Source organism: Lepeophtheirus salmonis, chromosome 6 (genome assembly GCF_016086655.4).
Source record: "Lepeophtheirus salmonis chromosome 6, UVic_Lsal_1.4, whole genome shotgun sequence".
In the NCBI taxonomy this organism is placed as follows: domain Eukaryota; kingdom Metazoa; phylum Arthropoda; class Copepoda; order Siphonostomatoida; family Caligidae; genus Lepeophtheirus; species Lepeophtheirus salmonis.
The window spans coordinates 49043769-49062658 of record NC_052136.2 but is presented as its reverse complement, the minus strand read 5'-3'; the positions used below and the strand labels follow the sequence as shown (position 1 = coordinate 49062658).

At 29.3% G+C, this 18890-nt stretch overlaps 1 protein-coding gene across 3 annotated transcripts in view; it reads left to right on the top strand.

The window, feature by feature from the left end:
• The window catches only part of LOC121120111 (lysosomal alpha-glucosidase), a 33672-nt gene that overhangs the window by 14277 nt on the left and 505 nt on the right, over nucleotides 1–18890 (top strand). For 2 of the 3 annotated variants that reach the window (XM_040714946.2, XM_040714947.2), the window contains 6 exons: nucleotides 14629–15188; nucleotides 15272–15341; nucleotides 16771–17487; nucleotides 17544–18094; nucleotides 18177–18567; nucleotides 18648–18867. In XM_040714946.2, the coding sequence (XP_040570880.1) occupies nucleotides 14629–15188; nucleotides 15272–15341; nucleotides 16771–17487; nucleotides 17544–17587 (1391 nt within the window). In that variant the 3' untranslated portion in view covers nucleotides 17588–18094; nucleotides 18177–18567; nucleotides 18648–18867. The remainder of the gene's footprint in view (nucleotides 1–14628; nucleotides 15189–15271; nucleotides 15342–16770; nucleotides 17488–17543; nucleotides 18095–18176; nucleotides 18568–18647; nucleotides 18868–18890) is intronic. The other variant, XM_071889636.1, reaches the window with a different exon arrangement.

Here is an 18890-nt window from a genome sequence, read left to right as displayed (position 1 = left end):
GGGAGATAAACTTTAGTTATCAACCACCGAACCAAGTTATGGCTTATAATATCAACAGTAGTGATTTCATGTGTTACACATAAAAAATATTGCTTATTACTTTTGTCTGTTTTAGGTTCCAATATAAGAAAATGCCCCTTAATTTATCAAGCACGGGAAAAAAAAAGCTGATTTCCAATACAAACTACCTGCTATGTTTATTTTGTTGAATTAAATTTCATTGTTGGATATGGAAGAAACACTTGAAAATAATTTATATTCGATGGTAATTTGAATATGGCAATTCTGCAAATGGTCTGTCAACCAAATATTAATTAATATATTTGATTGACAGACCTATCACCTTTTCGGTTTGTCACAAATAATATATCCTTCCAATATCGTTTTGCCCCCCTTCATATTTATAATTATTTCAACAATGTTTCCACTAAAGATCAACTAACTCTCACATTATGGTCTGTCCCTAGTGATCCCAAATTAAATTAGCTGAGCTGATAAGCTTATAAACAAAATTGTTTATATAAAATAAGTACTTTACAAGAAGAAAACCCGCTCGAATTATTTTTTTTAAATTTACTTAAATCATTTCTAATTGTTATAGAATAAAAAAAACATTTTACAATTATTATAATAAAATTCATAAAGATAGACTACGAGCTCTTTTTTTTTAAATCTTCTAACGTACAAATAAAACATGAATTGATAACTTGGATCGAAATCGGAAATCCATATATTGGGCAAAATATCCAATATCTTCAACATATCGGTTTCGACAAAAAATTCATAGAAATTTAAATATTTGCTCCGATATTGTATTGTATACGATGCAAATAGGAAATGAAAATGGAAAATAGATAAAAATAATAATAAATTTTTGTAACCGGGGAATAGTTAATACACAGAGTTCCGACAATTTAATAGATGAAAACTTGCATTTTTTGTGACTTATGTACTTTTAAAAAAAGAGTACGGCCCAAAGTTTACCTCCATGGTGTCATTATATAAGGTAAAAAAAAATTAAAATAAGATGTATTCATGACTAAGGCTTGTCAAGATTGTTATAAATAAAAAATGCTCTTTTTTTATTTGAATAAATACGTACTTTTTAATTCCATTATATGTAACTTAAAACTAATTTTTTGAATTATCAAACTAGTAATATAAAACATTTTCATACCTAAAACGTTGTATGATGATTAATAATTTATCAATTAATTGATATATTACATATTATCATGGTTGAATGTATATATCTTATGATTTAGTGATATCGTTTCACTGAAAAGCTACTAATAAATATTTCGTTTTGATTTTTTAAGATATAGTATCCTTAAGATTTTAATATCGGTGCAAACGAAAGAAACCAATTTTAAAAAAAAGAAGGCTTTTATAGACACATCGAATTATTTATAAAATATCGGATCCGAAAAAGTATGATATCAAATCAAAGCTAGTGCATAGGGAGAAGTGGGGATACTTGTTAAGGAGGAGATATGTTACACTACCAATAGCTTTAAAATGTAAAGTAATCTAACCAGCCTGTACTTATACAATAGAATGTCTTATTTTTTTATCAAATCAACATAAAACCTGTGTTGCCTAATGCTTACAATTATAAAGAATTCCGACTTTGAAATTTTTGATTCAAAAAGTCAACATTTAGGTATGGTTTTTTTAGGTGTATTCCTTTATAAAACACGTGATTTTAATTTAATTTTATTAAATTACATAGTATGCCATATTCTTCATTTAATTAAAATACATGAAATATATTATTAGATTCAATATTTCGTTCACATCATTTATTCTGATTCCAACACAATGGATCAGACTTGTTACAACCCATTTTTATTATATATACTGTTATACTTATACATATAGTGGCGTGTTCCTTCATATATACTATATACTTAAATATGTCTTTTTAGTATAATTTCATGTTATAGTTAATTATCAATCACTGTAAATAGTCGATTTTTTATTATATTTACTAACTGTGCTCTTTTTCTGTAAATATTTTATCCTAGATTTGTATTTATAAGTATTTGCTTTATGCTGACAAACTGTAATATAATAGTAATATAAATGTTTTACTAAAACAAATGGATGTTGTTACATATTTCCTCCTGTTGTAACATGTCTCGTCCTGGTGTAGCTAGTATCCTACTTTTGGTTAGCTTCAAGAACACCAATAAGTGGCTATTAATTATTGTACTTCATCAAAAATACTTTGGAATTCTTTGTCCAAGGTAAATACTTATATCATATTCCCTGGGCGTTAAATTATCTTTATAATTGTGAAACTTATAATAGTTTAAAGAAAAACATGTATCGTCACTATCCCATATGTAATTTGTCGACAAAAAAGAAAGCTAGAATGTCTTTTCTAAAAATTTAGTATAAATTCATTTATATTCGTCGATTGATTATTTTCAATAAAATTATTCTTATTAATATATTGGAAGCACCTCAAAAACACTTAAAATAGCAAAAATGGATCCCTCAAATAAAAAAATGAAACTTCATATAACCATATACAGTCCACAAATTTGAGTACAAATCCAATAAAGGACTCAAATAGGTCCATGAAATATTGGCTGGTTTGCATATATGAAGTAAAAAAATAATTTGGGATTTTCCCTTTTCTTGATATTTCTTCATAATTTTATTATTGTTGACGCATCACATATTTCAAAAAATGATTTAGAGAATAAGAAGAAATGCTCAAATAAAGTAACAAAGCAACAATACTTTAATGCTGTTACTGGCAAGTGACTTATGGAAAAAAAACTTACAAAATATATTTTTATAAGCTTTAGAAACAGCCAATATAAATATACATATGCGATATATTATGTATAATCTATTTATTTTTTCTTTTGTTAATCTGTTAAAAGGGGTATATATTTTTTTGATATAAATATAGTTTTAATATCCTTCACTTTGAAAGCTTTCACTCTTCATGCCAACTAACACAAGCGAATAAAAAGTCATTGAATTTGAAACATAAAACTTAACAAACTTAAAAATAAACTTTATTTCCATTAATTTAGTTTGGTAAATTTTTTACACATTATTTTGAACTCTCATAATTTTATAAAATGATTAGAGCATTTTAATGTTTTTGCTTTTTATATTTTAATTTAAAAAATATTTTATAAAGATCTGAAAGTAAAAGAAATGTTCTTTGAAGTTTAAAAAAAGAAATTTTACCTCTAATTGACCTTGCTGTACATTTGCAACCTGAGAAAGATGAGTCTGAAAATTTTACGTAATTAAAAAAATACTACAAGTTGTAGTAAAAAGAACTCCATTTTTTGTAATGGATTTTTTCTCCATTAATTTTTATCATATTGGCAATCAGAACGTTACTTACTTAACCGTCTGAATCAAAAATTTAATTTATATTATTTTATCCATATTTTTGACAATTGGCGTCACATTTTTGACATTAACATCATCGGACGGAATCAACAAAACCAAAATTACATGTGACTGGCTGTCACGAGATGAGAACCATTAACATTTTTCACATTTCGGCAGGCTGCCTTGCATTTACCTATGTTAAAAAAAATGTAACTTTGACGAGTGCTCAAACAATTACAAAATTATTTCTAAAGATTTTTTGTACGAGATATATTTTTTTAACACTATCTAGAAACTATCCATACCCAGTTATTTCTCCCATATTTCTTGCCAGATGGGAAATGGGGATTGTGTTTATTTTCTTAATCTCAGAGCTTCTCACAGATAGTTAAATGAAACTTACTATCGCACTTTTCATATTATGATAATAAATAATAAAAAAACAATATAAACTTAGATATTGAAGATTTTTTTTAATTGATTGGTACGTTCATATTATGGCGGTATATTTATACTATAAAAGTGTATAAAGTGAGGGGAGGAGGAGATTTCCTTTGGTATTTGATTTGATACCTAGCTATTCTTAAAACTTTTGATTAACTTGTTATAAAAACATGCGATAAAATAATCTTGGTTAGGTTCTGATAATTTAAATTGTACAGTATTGAAAATATAAGATTAGAAATCAAGTACATACCCGATTAAGATTCAGTTTTACAAATTTATTTTAAATAAATTATGGAACATACTAAATAAATAAAAAATTGATAAAAATGGACGTAAAAAAATAATTTGTCCCATTTACGCGTTTTAGTACTAAAAAAGTCCACATACCGCGCAGATTTTACAAGTTCTCAAAACCCCCTAAAGTTAGGAACCCTTTTATTTTAGTTATAAAAAATGAGGATTATCTTATGAAATACTCCTTAGTGGCTAAATAAATTATAATGTTTCAAAGCAATTTTAAAAAATCGCGTTGATTTGAAACTTTGTATAAAATTAATACATAAAAAATGGGAGAATTACATGACTCCAAAAATATAGTTTCTTATTGGCTTCAAAATATAGCTATGGGTTAATATTATTATAAAATAAATCACAAGTTGGCAGAGTCAAAAAATGTATTTGTTTTGGCCCAGTCACATTTTTGGTTTTTGACCTCTTTTTAGAGAGATCACATTAGGGTGAAGCTGATACTCCAACTTTGTTTAAACAAACTAATTTTTTTTTGTTACTGTGTATCGCCCTAATGAACACATAGGTTCAATTTAATTGAAAAAGATTAAATTTTGGACAAATTGAGAAAACAAATAAATCAATCATTTGAGTTTTCGAATTTGACTTATAATTTTTTAATAAATATCCATATACATATAACTACAAAAATTTATTTTCACACCAAAATAGTTAATAAGATATATAGGAAAAAAGAAAAACATATTGAAATTGTACACAGCCAATGAAATACATAAATATTGACATTTTTCGAACGTTTCATATATTTTTAGTAATAAATAATAATTTTTCTAAAAAAAATTAAGGATGATATATATTTTGAAATAAAACATTTTTGTAGGTTTTTGTCAGTCTTTGCAAAACTTTATCATCATTGTGATCCAGGTAAATAAGTATATTTTCGAATTAAATTGTAAAGATGCATTAAATAGATGGATACTAGCCTCACCTAAGTCTACTTACATATGTGTACATATATGGAGTAATAGAAAGGACGTCTCCGGAACTTACTAGACAAATATATATATATTTTTTTTAAATATCATAATTAATTATGATATATAAATATATGTTTCAATTCCCTATTTTACTTTGCCAAAAAAAGTTAAAGGAAAAAAATCTCGGTAATGTAGTAAACCTTCTTTTGTACATTTAACATGAATAAAATCAATTTTTATCATATTAAATTATCAATCTAGATCTAAAAAAACAACTACAATATATTAAGCTTGTAACTATACTTATATTTTTGTACCAGTTTCTAGTATTTCCAGTAATTCTTTTATACTTTTTCGACTTCAAAAATTAATTTAAATGTAATTAAAAGTATTGACATACAGGGACAAATAGACATCCGTAGATTTTTGTTTAGTGTAAGGGCTTGGTTAGAATTTTTCATGTTACAATAGATAATTTATATTCTTGTCTTTCTTTTTTATTTAGAACAATTTTTTTGAGGTGGTAGAGAATAGAAATTACATCAACGGCATCCCAATTTTTTGATGACATAGTCGTGTTAGATAATATGTAATATTAGTTTAGTTATGGAATTTTAGACACATTAAATAATCACGCATACAACTTACTTTTTTATACCCTCTTGAAGAAAAGGAGTAAAAAATGGCATTGATTTTCTTTTTTCAACCAATCACTTCTTTTATACAGGGTGTGGATTTTAAATCCAGAACAATTTTAGATCTCAATAGTTTGGTAATACTGAAATTAAAGTTTATGAAAGTGGGCTCATCAGATACAACTGACAAAATTGTATAAGAAAGAATACAAAATATTTGAATACAGACGTCGTGGGCATTATTTTGTGCCTCCATGCCGGCTGAACCGCCCAGGACATAAATTACTCCATAGGTAATGATGCTAGATAGCTTTAATTGATGTTAAAACATCTGGTGTGAGGCTAAAATTCTTAACTGCTGCAATTTTTCCAAATTGGGGGGAGTTGAACCGGATTTTTTCTGGAAAAACAAATACTTTCAAGAATTTTATGTTTTGGCCAAAGGAAATGTGTTCTCTTAGCTCGTCAGATCGGATCTCTTTAGATTACTATGTAAAGGGTGTCTTGGAGAAAGTTTAATAAACGTGCACAGAAAACTGTTAACAGTTGCAGTTGCAGCGACCAACAAGGACCATGAATTCTTAATCAAAGCGTGTGTCAGATTTAGGGACAGGTTGGATGCTGTGGTTACAATGATTGACCTCACTATGGACCCCTACATATAAGGTCAAAAGATGTGTAAATTACTTTATTAATTTTGGGAAAAAAATTGTAACGTATATTATCCTATATTTTTTATTTAAAATCCTCACCCAGTATACCCTTCATGTTAGAATAAATATTATGTGTGATTATTCCAGGTCTCCAGAATTCTATGGTTTAGTATAGTACCATATTAAATACTCAGTAACCCAGTAGCACATTATATTAAACATTTATATAGTTATGATTTATATAAATCCATATATGTAATTTTTACAGTCAATATACAACTATCTCTCAACTTTAACTCTAATAGGATTTGAGTAGGAAATTTTATTAAAGATAGCTAAGGTTTCTTTATCAACTTGTCACACTCAGCATTTAAAAAAATAAATTGTCAAGTCGACGGAAAAGTTTTTAAAAATACACTTTTAGATTTATACAAGAACTACAAAAAAATTGTATCATAAGACGATAACAAAGTTATGCTATTTATAAAGATGCTTACTAATGGTTCCCTTCTGGCTATTCACACATTCAATTCATTGATTATATAAGTTTAATTTCACTACAACATCTTTCAGGTAAATCCGGACTAGGTTTAACTGCATCCTGACGAATGAGGGACACAAGTAAGGTTTCAAATTGTATTTACAAGTTTTAATAATAGAAAAGAAAAAAATCATGGAATGTGGTTACCATTTTCGCCAATCATTCGTTTGATACCAGTCCTAAAATATTTGTAACCCTTAATCACTTTGGCGGGGGACACTTTATTCCTCTAATCGAGGATGGATGCCTTCAATGAGGCGATACTGTTATGTGAACTGTCAAAGGCATTCCTCTCTAGGGGGATTTAGAGGCCGAGTGTGGGGTTGTCAAAAAGACACCTTCTTATCTTTAAACAAGTTTTGGGTATTGCGGGCCTTGTGAGTGGGGCCGAGTTCTTTTGAAACAGGAACTCAACACCATTGGGCTCAGCTTTCATTCACGGCATCACTTAGTCAGACATTAGATTATAACCCTTTCGGCATCCACCCTGCTTTGGCACAATGAAGATGGGGACATGTCATTGCCGTTGCTCCTAATTACCGGAAGGGTCATGACACTAGCTAGAAACTTGGTTTAAAAGACGTGGGAGACATTAACCATTTTTGTGGCCAACCATCTGGCATTCTGGATATTGTGAGATCTCTTATAGTCCATTGTATCTTATCCGAAAAAAAGATGATTTGATTATCATGGGACTTCGAATTGTTAAGCAACTTTCTTCCGTGGCTAGCCCGGATGGCCTTCATGTTGTCTGTAAGGATATGTCTTTTGTAGCAGTGGTATGACTTCATCCTCCGGTAAGCTTTTATGGTTCTGGAGACTGTTAATCGGCTTTATTTGGCACTTTTTGGAAAGAATCTTCATTGGAGTCCTAGGATATGACTTCAAGGAACGTTTCAAACCTATGAGAAATATCAGATTGCCTTCTTTATCACTCCGGGACTAGTGAGTTTTTTTCTTATATGCCTCCCCCTTCTTCCAGCGATCGTAGACGTAGTAGACTGTGCTCTTTGGATATCTGAGCATCATCTTGGTGTACGATGGGCTGTTTCCTGCTCAAACAAATTCAATGATGGTGTTTTCTGCGTCCCTACATCGTAAATACTGTTTTGAATTAAAAGTAGCGTAACTAACTTAAACCTTGCTCAACTTCTCACTTAAAAATTGAAATAACGGAGTTAAATGCTTTCCTTATTGTTCGAAATGTAGTGAAAGATAGTCCATATTTACCTGAACGACCCTGGATACATAAAATTTATAAAATTAAACATCTTTCCTGGGTTGTAATTTTGTACGATTTAAGCTTTGCAAATATTTCCGTATACGTATCAATAATAAATTTAAGCAACATAATACCAACCTTTTTCAAATATAACATTATTACAACAGCTGTATTGTAAGAGGTCAGCTGAAAAGTTCGTAGTTTAACATAGTTAAACACATTTATTTAGCTAAATTCGATATATGTATTCCATGTAGTTACCGATACAACTCTTATAGCGGTCATAATATTTTCCGATACTCTTTATATTTACCAATGTTTTTTCGTTTCCAAATAGCCGTCAGTTTTGGCGATTAGCTTTTCATTACATCCGAATTTCTTTTGAGCAAGCATTCTTTTTTTTTTTCTTTTTTTTTTTTTTTATAAACCATAAATAGAGTTGTAAATTATATGCATTGTTTAGAATTAGTCATGTTGCTGTTGTTGGCAAATTATTTTTTCTAAAGTTATTGTCATTATTATTTCATTCTTGAAGAGGAACATATAAGTAAAAAGTGTAGGAAACGAATATACAATGGTCGTTTGATAAGTTCGTGTGAAGTCCAAAAGATTGCACGATTGGAAAGTATTGAGATCGTGTTTGGTAAGTAGCATCTCACATACCAACTTTCTACCAGTTAAGTCAATTTCTTTCTGTTTGACATTTGTTTGAATCGAGAAGTGGAGTGGTTTTCAAAAAATGGACAGAAAATAATTTCATGAGTTGATTAAACATTACTTCATGAAAGGCAAAAGTCCCATGAGACTAAAATAAGCTCGATAAACATGCGATTATAATTTTGAGTAGAACAGTTTATAACTGGTTTCAAAATTTTCAGAGTGGTCATTTGGAGACAAGTGACGCTGAGCTTTTTGTACGCCTTGTTGAAGATACTACTACAAAAAATATTGATAAAATCAATCATATGGATCATCAGAGGGGTGAATGTGCGTCTGATTGGTAGTGATAAGGGTATCTCGAGTGGGAACCCTATTTCTATACACTTTACGATCACAACTACTGAGATGTGAGCTGGTGCATTGTCGTGATTGAAAATTAATCTTTTGTGGGCCAAACATGGGCGTTTTTCTTGCAGCTTGTTTTTCAAATATTCCAATAACGATGAATAATAAGCACCTGTAATTTTTAGCTTTTTCCAGATAGTCGATTAGGATTACTCCTTTCTAATACAAAAAACAGTTGTCATTATCTTTCCGGCCGATTAATTGATTCAAACGAGTACTGCCATCTCTCGGAATTTTTTCAAACAGCCCTTGTATTTTTTCATAAGCGACGGTGACTATTTGTTCGGCAGTTAAAAATGAAAATTCGTGCTGGACTCTGAATTTAGGATCGTACACATTATAATTACTTAAAATGTCCACGCTTGATTCGGAGTGGGACTTGTTTATATTTCCTTCCTTTGTAGGTACTTGTAGCTAGTAAAACGTGATTATAGCTGAGATACTCTCTCCCAATACATAACTCAAATGATCAAGTTTACCAGTTAATTTTCATTTTTTACCTACCTAAAAGGCTTATGATTTACAACTATACATAAAGTAAACCACATAACATTAATATTTTCCATACTACAATTATACATGATAATGCAAATAAATATTAAGAATTAAATCAATAAACTCACCAATTATTTGCAAACTATTTCATATCTACAAAATACTTTCCTTATTTCGAATATAATATGTATCCTTGAAGCAGTATGAAATGTGACAGTTTAGATGTCTCATATTTAAAAATATATTATATTCATGCGCTAGTTGTAACTCGTGTATAAATATATACACAACCTGGTTGTGGTATATCTTTCAGAATTATAAAATTTCAAGGTTCAACTGAACTTTAGATCGTCAATAATTTTTTTTTGTGGTTCGGATCGGGTTACAGAATTTTAAAAAGACTAAAAAAACTGTTGTGCTTTTAGTGATAATGATAAAAATTGAAGAAACTAGAATTGATAATAAAACACTGAGACGAGCTTAAATTTTATTTTTTCTTCTTAAAATATCCAAACGTCATCTTTACAATATTTTTTTTTTTTTTGATATCCCACTTAACGACAATTTCCCAGGAAATTCGAAACCTTAGTATGTAGAAGGTGCTTAGATCAAATTGGCGAAGAGTACACTTGCGATTTTGTAATGATGCAGCAGTCTGATGATGTCTCTTTTTTTACCGTTAGAAACGTTGTTGTAAGAGTAAACTTTAGTAAATTCTTGAGAATTATGGTGACAGCTTCACCAAATATAGAAAAGAGGAAATACAAGGCGACGTGAAGATGATTTTGTATAGAGTAACATAGAGTTTTCAAATAGGGAGGTATCATATGTGACTGGCGTTCCAATCCTGGATCTTGGTTCTAGCAACAAGACTCGGCATCATGTCACGTCTCATACTCGTCACTGTAGTGGCTGAGTGAACATTGCTATGCCTTCATTTGAAGCCCCAGGAATCCGAATCATAATCTGATGGATTATTTTGTCTGTGGGCTACGTTGAATCTAAAGCAAATCGTACTTATCATGCTATCAAGGTAATTCTGATTACCTCCATTAAGGATACAATGGGCAACATGTTAAGGAATTTCTTCGTCAATGCCAGCTTTTCCTTCCGGGCCTAGATACAGTGACAAGTTAAAGATTTTTTTTAAATATGCCGACTTGTTCTTAAATCTATGAATGTTGTACAGACAGTAAACCTCAGTTTAAATTATTCTACAAGCAAACAACAATTTTGTGTACCAAAATCTACATACAATTAATGAAAGTGATCAAAAGTCAATATTTCCATGCATGCTATGGTAGTTGTTACAACAATTATCTCACTTTTAATAAATCCTAATGTTAAAATACTTTCCTGTGGGTATAAACACCCTAAAATATATTATGAAAATTTACAAAGAAATTCATTAAGCATATATTATACCAACATTAAATAAATGTAAAATTATAAAAATACAATTAAAGATAAATAAATTCTTGTACGGAATTTCACTGAGCTCTTTTCCCCCAAAGACAAACTCATTCCGAAGTAAGATCATTACTTGGAAAGCTCATTCAAAAGCAAGTTCATCACGAGGAAGTTTCATCTTAAAACAAGTTTATCTCTAGGAAAAAATTCATACCCAACATAATACATATTTGGAACATATATACCTATGATGTAGTATTATATTTTACATTTATTACAAAGACTTAATAATTCAATAATATATTGATTATCCTAGTAAATAAGTTCTTAATTTAAATAAGAAATTATTATAACGAACCACATTATGGAACTCTTTGCCATCAATTGCAGCACATTTCCTACATAGCTTTGAGATATTTTTATTCCCATATATTAATTATAAATATATATATATATATTACTAATTTAGTTATTAATCTTTTTGAAGATTGTCTCAAATTATTCAGACTTTTAGTTTCATATTTTTTTAAATACAATTTGAACTTTTCAAGCAAATTATACAACATTTTTTAAACTTTTTACTTTTCAACTTTATAAATGCGAATACAAAGTATTTACATTGTTTTGTAAATATAATTATTAACTAAATAAAGTATTAATAAGTATCAAAACTCTTTTAAACCCCCATGGAAAGTGCTATAAAACTCTTATATAAATGTTAAATTAAGAAATTAAGGGTTAAAATATGAAATCATTCTTATTTGTAGTTTTTTTTAAAGTTTGAACATTGTCCAATCAGATAAAATATTTGAATGTATTTATAAATTATTTAAATCCCTTTTTCCATTTATCAAGTTTAAAAATATATATACATAAATATATATGAATATAATGAAACTTTTCGGAAATATCTATAGTCACTATATTTTTGTGCCAAAAAAAAAAATAAAACTTTGTATCAAAAATTGTTTTTTTAAATATTGTATAAATATATCCTTCATTAATTATTTTTTTAACTCTTTCCAATATTTTATGCCCTCGATTTTTTTTCATATTAGTACATGCCTGAAAAAAAACTGTTATGTTCTTGTTGTAATAGTATATTAGTTATCCATTTTTTTAAATGATGCCTTAATTGAGTTTGATTTCCGCCCTGTTGTCCACACAGAAGCGTTTTCGGAGGAATACACTAAAAGTTTATTCGTTTTGGAATTGTATCTATACAAAGTCGACGTTCCATTTTATCAAAAGGATTTTTTTAAACGGCTTCTTTGGTGGAAAAATCGGAAAAATTCGTACATGTTTTAACTTGTATAAACAAATTGCACAAATTCAGAAAATGAGTTAATTTTTACAAGTCGAATGCAGTCACTTTATCTTCTCTATTAATAAGATTCCCATAACATATTGGTAAAGTTGCATGTTTTTAATGAAAAAAATACTTTTAACAAAAGGGTGGTATATCTAGCAACGGATGACATAAAAATTTCGTGAGGGTTGGCCCATAGGATGTAAGCATTCCAGGATTTAATGCCTTAATGTTTAATAAAGCAAAACCAATTACTTTAGAATTCTGTGGAAACTGTTTCTTCCTTTGAGATAATCCTAAGAGTATAGAAACTTGGATTAAATTCGAAGGTCCATTTTCCAGACCCTTGATGTTGATGGCAACGAATCAATGCAAAATTTTGATTGCTCTGCAATCCACAAAGGCTTGTAGTATATATATATTTTTTAATTCCAGCAATCTTTGCATGGTTTATAAAATTTGGTAAAGATCTGAAATTGTGCAGTAAATTTCCTACCATCCAAAATATACATAAGGGAGGATAAAATTATTCTCGAAGTCCTATCAAAATTAAATAGTAATCACAAGTAGATTGTTTGTTTAATAAAAGTCATTTTAAGATGCTAGGGTCTACAAGTAAAAACAACTATTGCACTTTTAGGTCATGAAAGGTTGAAATATTTTTTCCAGGGCTTCTTCCTCTAATTTCTTTGGAGTGTTAAAATTCCTAAAGAAGGAAAACTACTTAACCTTGCCTTGTATTATATCTAAAATAGAATAAAGGAAAAGCTGATCAAATATTGAGTTTAGCTTTAGCCAATACCAGTGAGTGAGCAGCAATTTTATCGTTGGTGAGGTAAGTACCAATCGTAAGACTATGGTAGAACTCGCTTTATGAAACAGATTTCCTCCATTCAACGTCCAGTTACCTAGACATATCGATAAAAACCCCTTCGGGGGCAAAAGAAGAGAAATTATATCCTTGCTTTCATTCCAAGATAAAAAACTACTATAGACAATCCTCAGAAATTTAGAATTTCTAACCTGGACTCTTGATAGCTATTGTTTATTTTGGTTTTTAATATTTTTAATAGTAACAGTTATGGATGTGTTACATTAATGATGTTTTTGTATTAATATTATTATTGATATGCTTCTTTTTTTTAAAGTTTTAAATCAATGAAACTTTACTTCCCCCACTATAATACACTGCTTGCATAAAATAGGTATTTTGTGTTTGATAGAAATTTTTAGAAGTTATCATATGAAGCAATAACATTAAACTAAAATGTTTATTTATGCATATTTATTTACGATATTACATTGTACATATATAAGGAAAGGTGAATTTAAAAAAATATTTTTTTAAATTAGAAAAGGAAAATGGTTGTTGCATATGCTCTTTCTTCTATTTTGTTCATTATTCAATCGATTGTCGTGGTAGTTAACTTCTCCTTTAAACTAAACATTCTTGCCTATCTTTTGTTATATTATCTCTTCAAAATTATATAACAAGCAGCAGATTTAAATGAGAGTCTTAATTCGGTAGCATCGTACCTCTCGCTCATAATCTTTTCCTTACAAACATGTGAAATCTACTTATTAGATATATCTGTATCCCTAACCAGATCGGTATAAGCAGATTTCTTCCTTGTGTGAAGGCAAAAATTTTCGGATCTGAATAAAATCAAAATTAGCATCGTACAGTTTCTCAATTGTGTTCCTTGCATATAAACATGGACTTGCTCATTTTTTATTCAAGTATTTTAATTTCGTGAATAAATTGATTGAAACATAGTGCATACATAAATATACACTTCATGGTCGTACAATAAATGTATGCAAAGTTATACAGTATACACATAATTTACAACACATATTTTAAAGCTAATTTAAGACATGTGAAAGAGCAGAGCATATAATAAGAATTACATTTCCGTAAAATACATATACTCTGGATACAGTGTGGTTAAAAAAATCAGCTGTGGAATCTAACTTTTTGTTTTTAAGTTAGCCAATTATAAAATGTTAGGCTAAGCTTTTGATATTTTTGGACATTTTGGTATAGAATAACCAGTATTTGAAGTTTGTAACGGAATTTCACAGGTACAAACTAAAGAAAAGTCGTGAAAAATAATCTCTAATAAATATATTTTCTTTACTAATTTTATAATATAAACAATATAATTAATTAACTTTTAAAAATTACAGTTCTTGTTTGAATTTAACACAAAATGATGAATTAATATCAAATGAAAAAAAAATCATTTTTTATTATAGGGCTCAATGAATGTCTAAGAAAGTTTGTGATATTTCTTGGTTCAAAAGTTATGCTACTAACTTATGTTGGTATTTTATCTGTAGCCTTACTTATCTTGGGAATTTTTGTTTATGACCAAAACATAACGACAAATGTACTCGTGAATCAAGAAACTAGAAGCACATGTCGACTCAAAGAAGGTTTTATGATAGATTGTTTGCCTCATATGGACGATGCAATTATAAATGCTACGACATGTGAATCTATGTCATGTTGCTTCAAATCTATTAACAATAATAGAGAAGCTCCAGTATGTTATAGGAGATTACCTTCCTATAGAGGTTTCAAAATATCTTCAGAAGATATCTTCCCTACTGAAGAAAACATTCAAGATATTGAGAATCCACCTGTATTAAGTAAATTGACAGTTAACGTAAAATCTTTGGCTCCGGGACATGTCTTAGTGGCAATTTGTGATACAAGTGAAGAACCAGGGAGGTGTGAAAAAACTTCGAAAAATGATAATACCAAAGAATCTGGCTTAAACGTTCAATTGTTATCAAAGAATAAAAAATTTCAGGAAAGTGTTTTTAACATCAAATTTATTAAATATTAAAAAAAAATAATATAGTACCAATATATATTAAGATTTCAAATCCTTAGATAGTTGTATCCAGGAATGGAACTGTTAAAACGAACCTTTTTGATTCATCACACGGAGCCATTATCATAGGTAAGCAAATCCTAATTTTTAGAACCTACTTAAGCAAATCCAAAATAATTATTGATTTTCATTTGACGCTTGAATACCTTAAATATTTTTGTTGTTCCATAAAAATCAAAAATGTTAATTCTCGTTAGAATTTCCAAATTTCTGATTTGATAAAAATTACCCTAAAATTGGCCAAAATGAACCAATGAAAATGTTTATTATGTAAATTGGTGAAAATATAACAAATTTCTATTTTTTTTTTGTTCCAAAGAAAGTTTCTAAAGTCATGGACTTATAATAATATGAAACACAATATTTGTTCCTTATGATATATAAAAAATAATTAAGAAGATTGAATAAGGATAAAAAATATTCAAATGATAAATTAATTTATAAAAAGGATGAAAATATATCAAAAAAGCTTATCATTGATTCCTCTATCGACAAGAAAACAGGTCAAGCTCATAAAGTACTGTCTACAAAATTTGTTAGAACCAAAAGAAGAAATATTTAACAAGGGATAACCTAACATAAGGAAAAGGAATGGCGAACTTTGAGAAAAAAACACCTTTTGAGCCTTGTGAGGGTAGAAAGGCCACTTTTGATACCAGCAATGAAAAAATCCATCTCTTCCCTTGCAAGACTCTTTTAAATGAGTTTTTAATAAGTCTTTTTAGTTCTATTAAACTCTTTTTAGACCTTTTGTGCCCCGATACAGCCCTTATGCTAACCCCCCTCCCCCTCCCCGACTACACCTTTTGGGTGCATGTCGAAGGGGAGGCTTGCAAATGAAAATAAGTGATCATTTCTGCCTAATATTAAAATAAAATCCATTTACGATTTTACAAAGACTTCACTCATTTGTTATTTAATACTTATGTTGTCTTATTTAAACATAAAAATACTGTAATTACTATATATCAATTGAAATTTTTAACATATTGTCTTGGAATCATATATTGAATCAAAACGTCAATCTTTTTGTTTTTGATGCCCTTGGACAAAACAAATGCTAAGCTACCAAACCTTGAAAAATTTGGCATAGTAATTTTTGTTTGAAGAAATATTTTAATATTTAAAAAAAATTATTCAAAATGTTTGTTTTTTTCCTATGTTATGTTTAGAATTTTTAAAGTATTTTTACTCTTGGTTACACACTTATTTCTAGGAATGTTTAAAACGTAGAGAAAAATCCCAATTTTTTGATTAGAAATAGAAAAAGTTTTGGAAATTTGTTATTTTTTGAAGTTATTGTTACAGTTTAGCTCTCGAAATCGTTATAGCTAAAAAAAGTAAGATAAATATTATAAGCTTAATTATTCTTATCACTCAACTTAACATTAAAAAATATTCTTACTTATATTAAATCTCAACTAAATATCAATGCATATTTTGGATTTGCTTGAGTTGGTTTCATATTACGCAATTAATTGTGCCTATGTCTCTCTAGGTCAGAAAATGAGTGAAATTTCCACTATCCTCTCATCTCCGTACATATTTGGTCTCGGGGGTCATCCTGCCTCATTTTCTACTAACAAAACATCAAATTTTACAATAAAATCCTTATTTAGTTCTAACCTGATTGAAAATCCTCAAAGAACCTCGATTAAAAGTTTTTTAGGTGTTGATGATAATAAAAACTTTTACGGATTATTACTGGAATCAAAAACTCCTGTTGAAGTTGAACTCCTACCGGGAATTCCAAACAAAAAGCCATTCTTAATTTTTAGATCAATGGGTGGAATTATAACTTTCCATATTTTTGCTGGTCCAAAACCATCAGATGTTTCTGAACAAATTGCCAATGTTATCGGAAAGCCAAAGTTACCACCTAAATGGATTTTGGGTATCCATTTATGTAGATCGAATGGTGAACTAATGAAGTCAGAGGCTATAGAAACAAATTTTCCTTATGATTCAGATTGCTTGGATCGTGGTGTAGTAGGTTCAGGATTCAAATTAATGTATTCACCAGAAGAAATTGCTAAAATATCCATTTTACTCAGGATCAAAAATAAAAAGATTATTATCACTAATCCACTTCCAATTGATCCTAAAGAGAAAGTCAACAAGAAATTGAAGCTAATCAACGATCAGAGAAACAAAATAGAGCTTATTGGCGATTATAAACAGTTTAAAAATGTGTCAATTCCTGACTTATTAGAAGGTATAATAATTTAAATTTAGGTATAAAAGCTTCAACTCTAAGTTCTTTCAACTTAGATACCAAGGAGTGGAAGAATGCTCTAACTTTTTTTGCTCGATAGTACGTCACATCCGGACGCATTACATATATCTGATAATGCTCCAGATCTGAAAATAAAAAATATAAATAATGAAAAATGTGATATATACTTTTCTCATAAGGAAGTAAGATCGGAGTTTGGGAGTAATCTGTGCCACTTGTACAACTATGGAGAACATTCCGAATCAAAGAAATTACATTCTGATGTTCGTGATATCTATCCTTCCATCGTTCTAGAAAAGTCTTCAAGATCTATAAAAAAAACTTGTTTTCAGACTTTGCTTCACTAGGAATACAAAAACATGGCTGGATTCTATCCTCGGAGCCTGTACCAGGTAATCCAGAGGTGGATGAATGGACTTTATTACAAAAAGATCTTCAAGCAACTATAGAATATGGTTTAGCCGGCATTAACATAAGATCAACTTGCCCATGTACGATCAATGCGAAAGGAAAGATTCGAGATGAGGATGCATGTTACCGTTGGTTTTATCTTGGAGCTTTCATGCCTGCTATCAACACATTAAAGGTTAATAACAATGGAAAATATATAAATTCCATCATAAGTCATTTACTACGTTTATGTATTATATGATAAAAACTATCCCTAGGTATCACCAAATGATTTTACGTCTGGAAATTATAAAAAAGTGGATTAAAACAGCTTTTCAAAATCGTTATAAACTTCATCCATATTATTATACTACCCTTGTCCAGGGAGGTCCATTGGTTCGACCTCTTTTTTATGAATATCCCTGGGATGAACGCACGTTTAGTATAGGCCTCAGTCAAGTCATGATAGGCGATGGACTACTCCTTGCAGCAGTGACTAAAAAAATAGAACATGATTCTGGGATTATTTCTGTTTATTTTCCAAGAGGAACATGGTTTGACTTTTGGTCTGGAGCCATCACACATGGAAAAGATGCTTATGAAAAATTTATATGCTTCCAGTTTGACTTACCTCTTTTTTTAAAGCGAGGGAAAATAATTCCAATTCTTGTATGTTACACTTTAAATAGTATCAAATATGTACCTTTCTTTAAAAAAATTATAAATTACTCCCGTTTAACAATTTTCAGGAAAGTGCTGAATCCGACATTGAGACGACTTATAAAAAACAAGACTTCTCCTTAATCATTGGACTTGATTGTGACATTACTCCATCAAAATCTAAAGAAAAAAGCATTAAAAATTGCTCAGCAGATGGATCGTTATACATAGAAGAGGATAAAACACTTTTATTCAAAGCAATCCGAACTAACACAGTGGGAGAAGTTGTAATTACACCTCCAAATCCAGGTGAAAAAAATGAATCAATTATT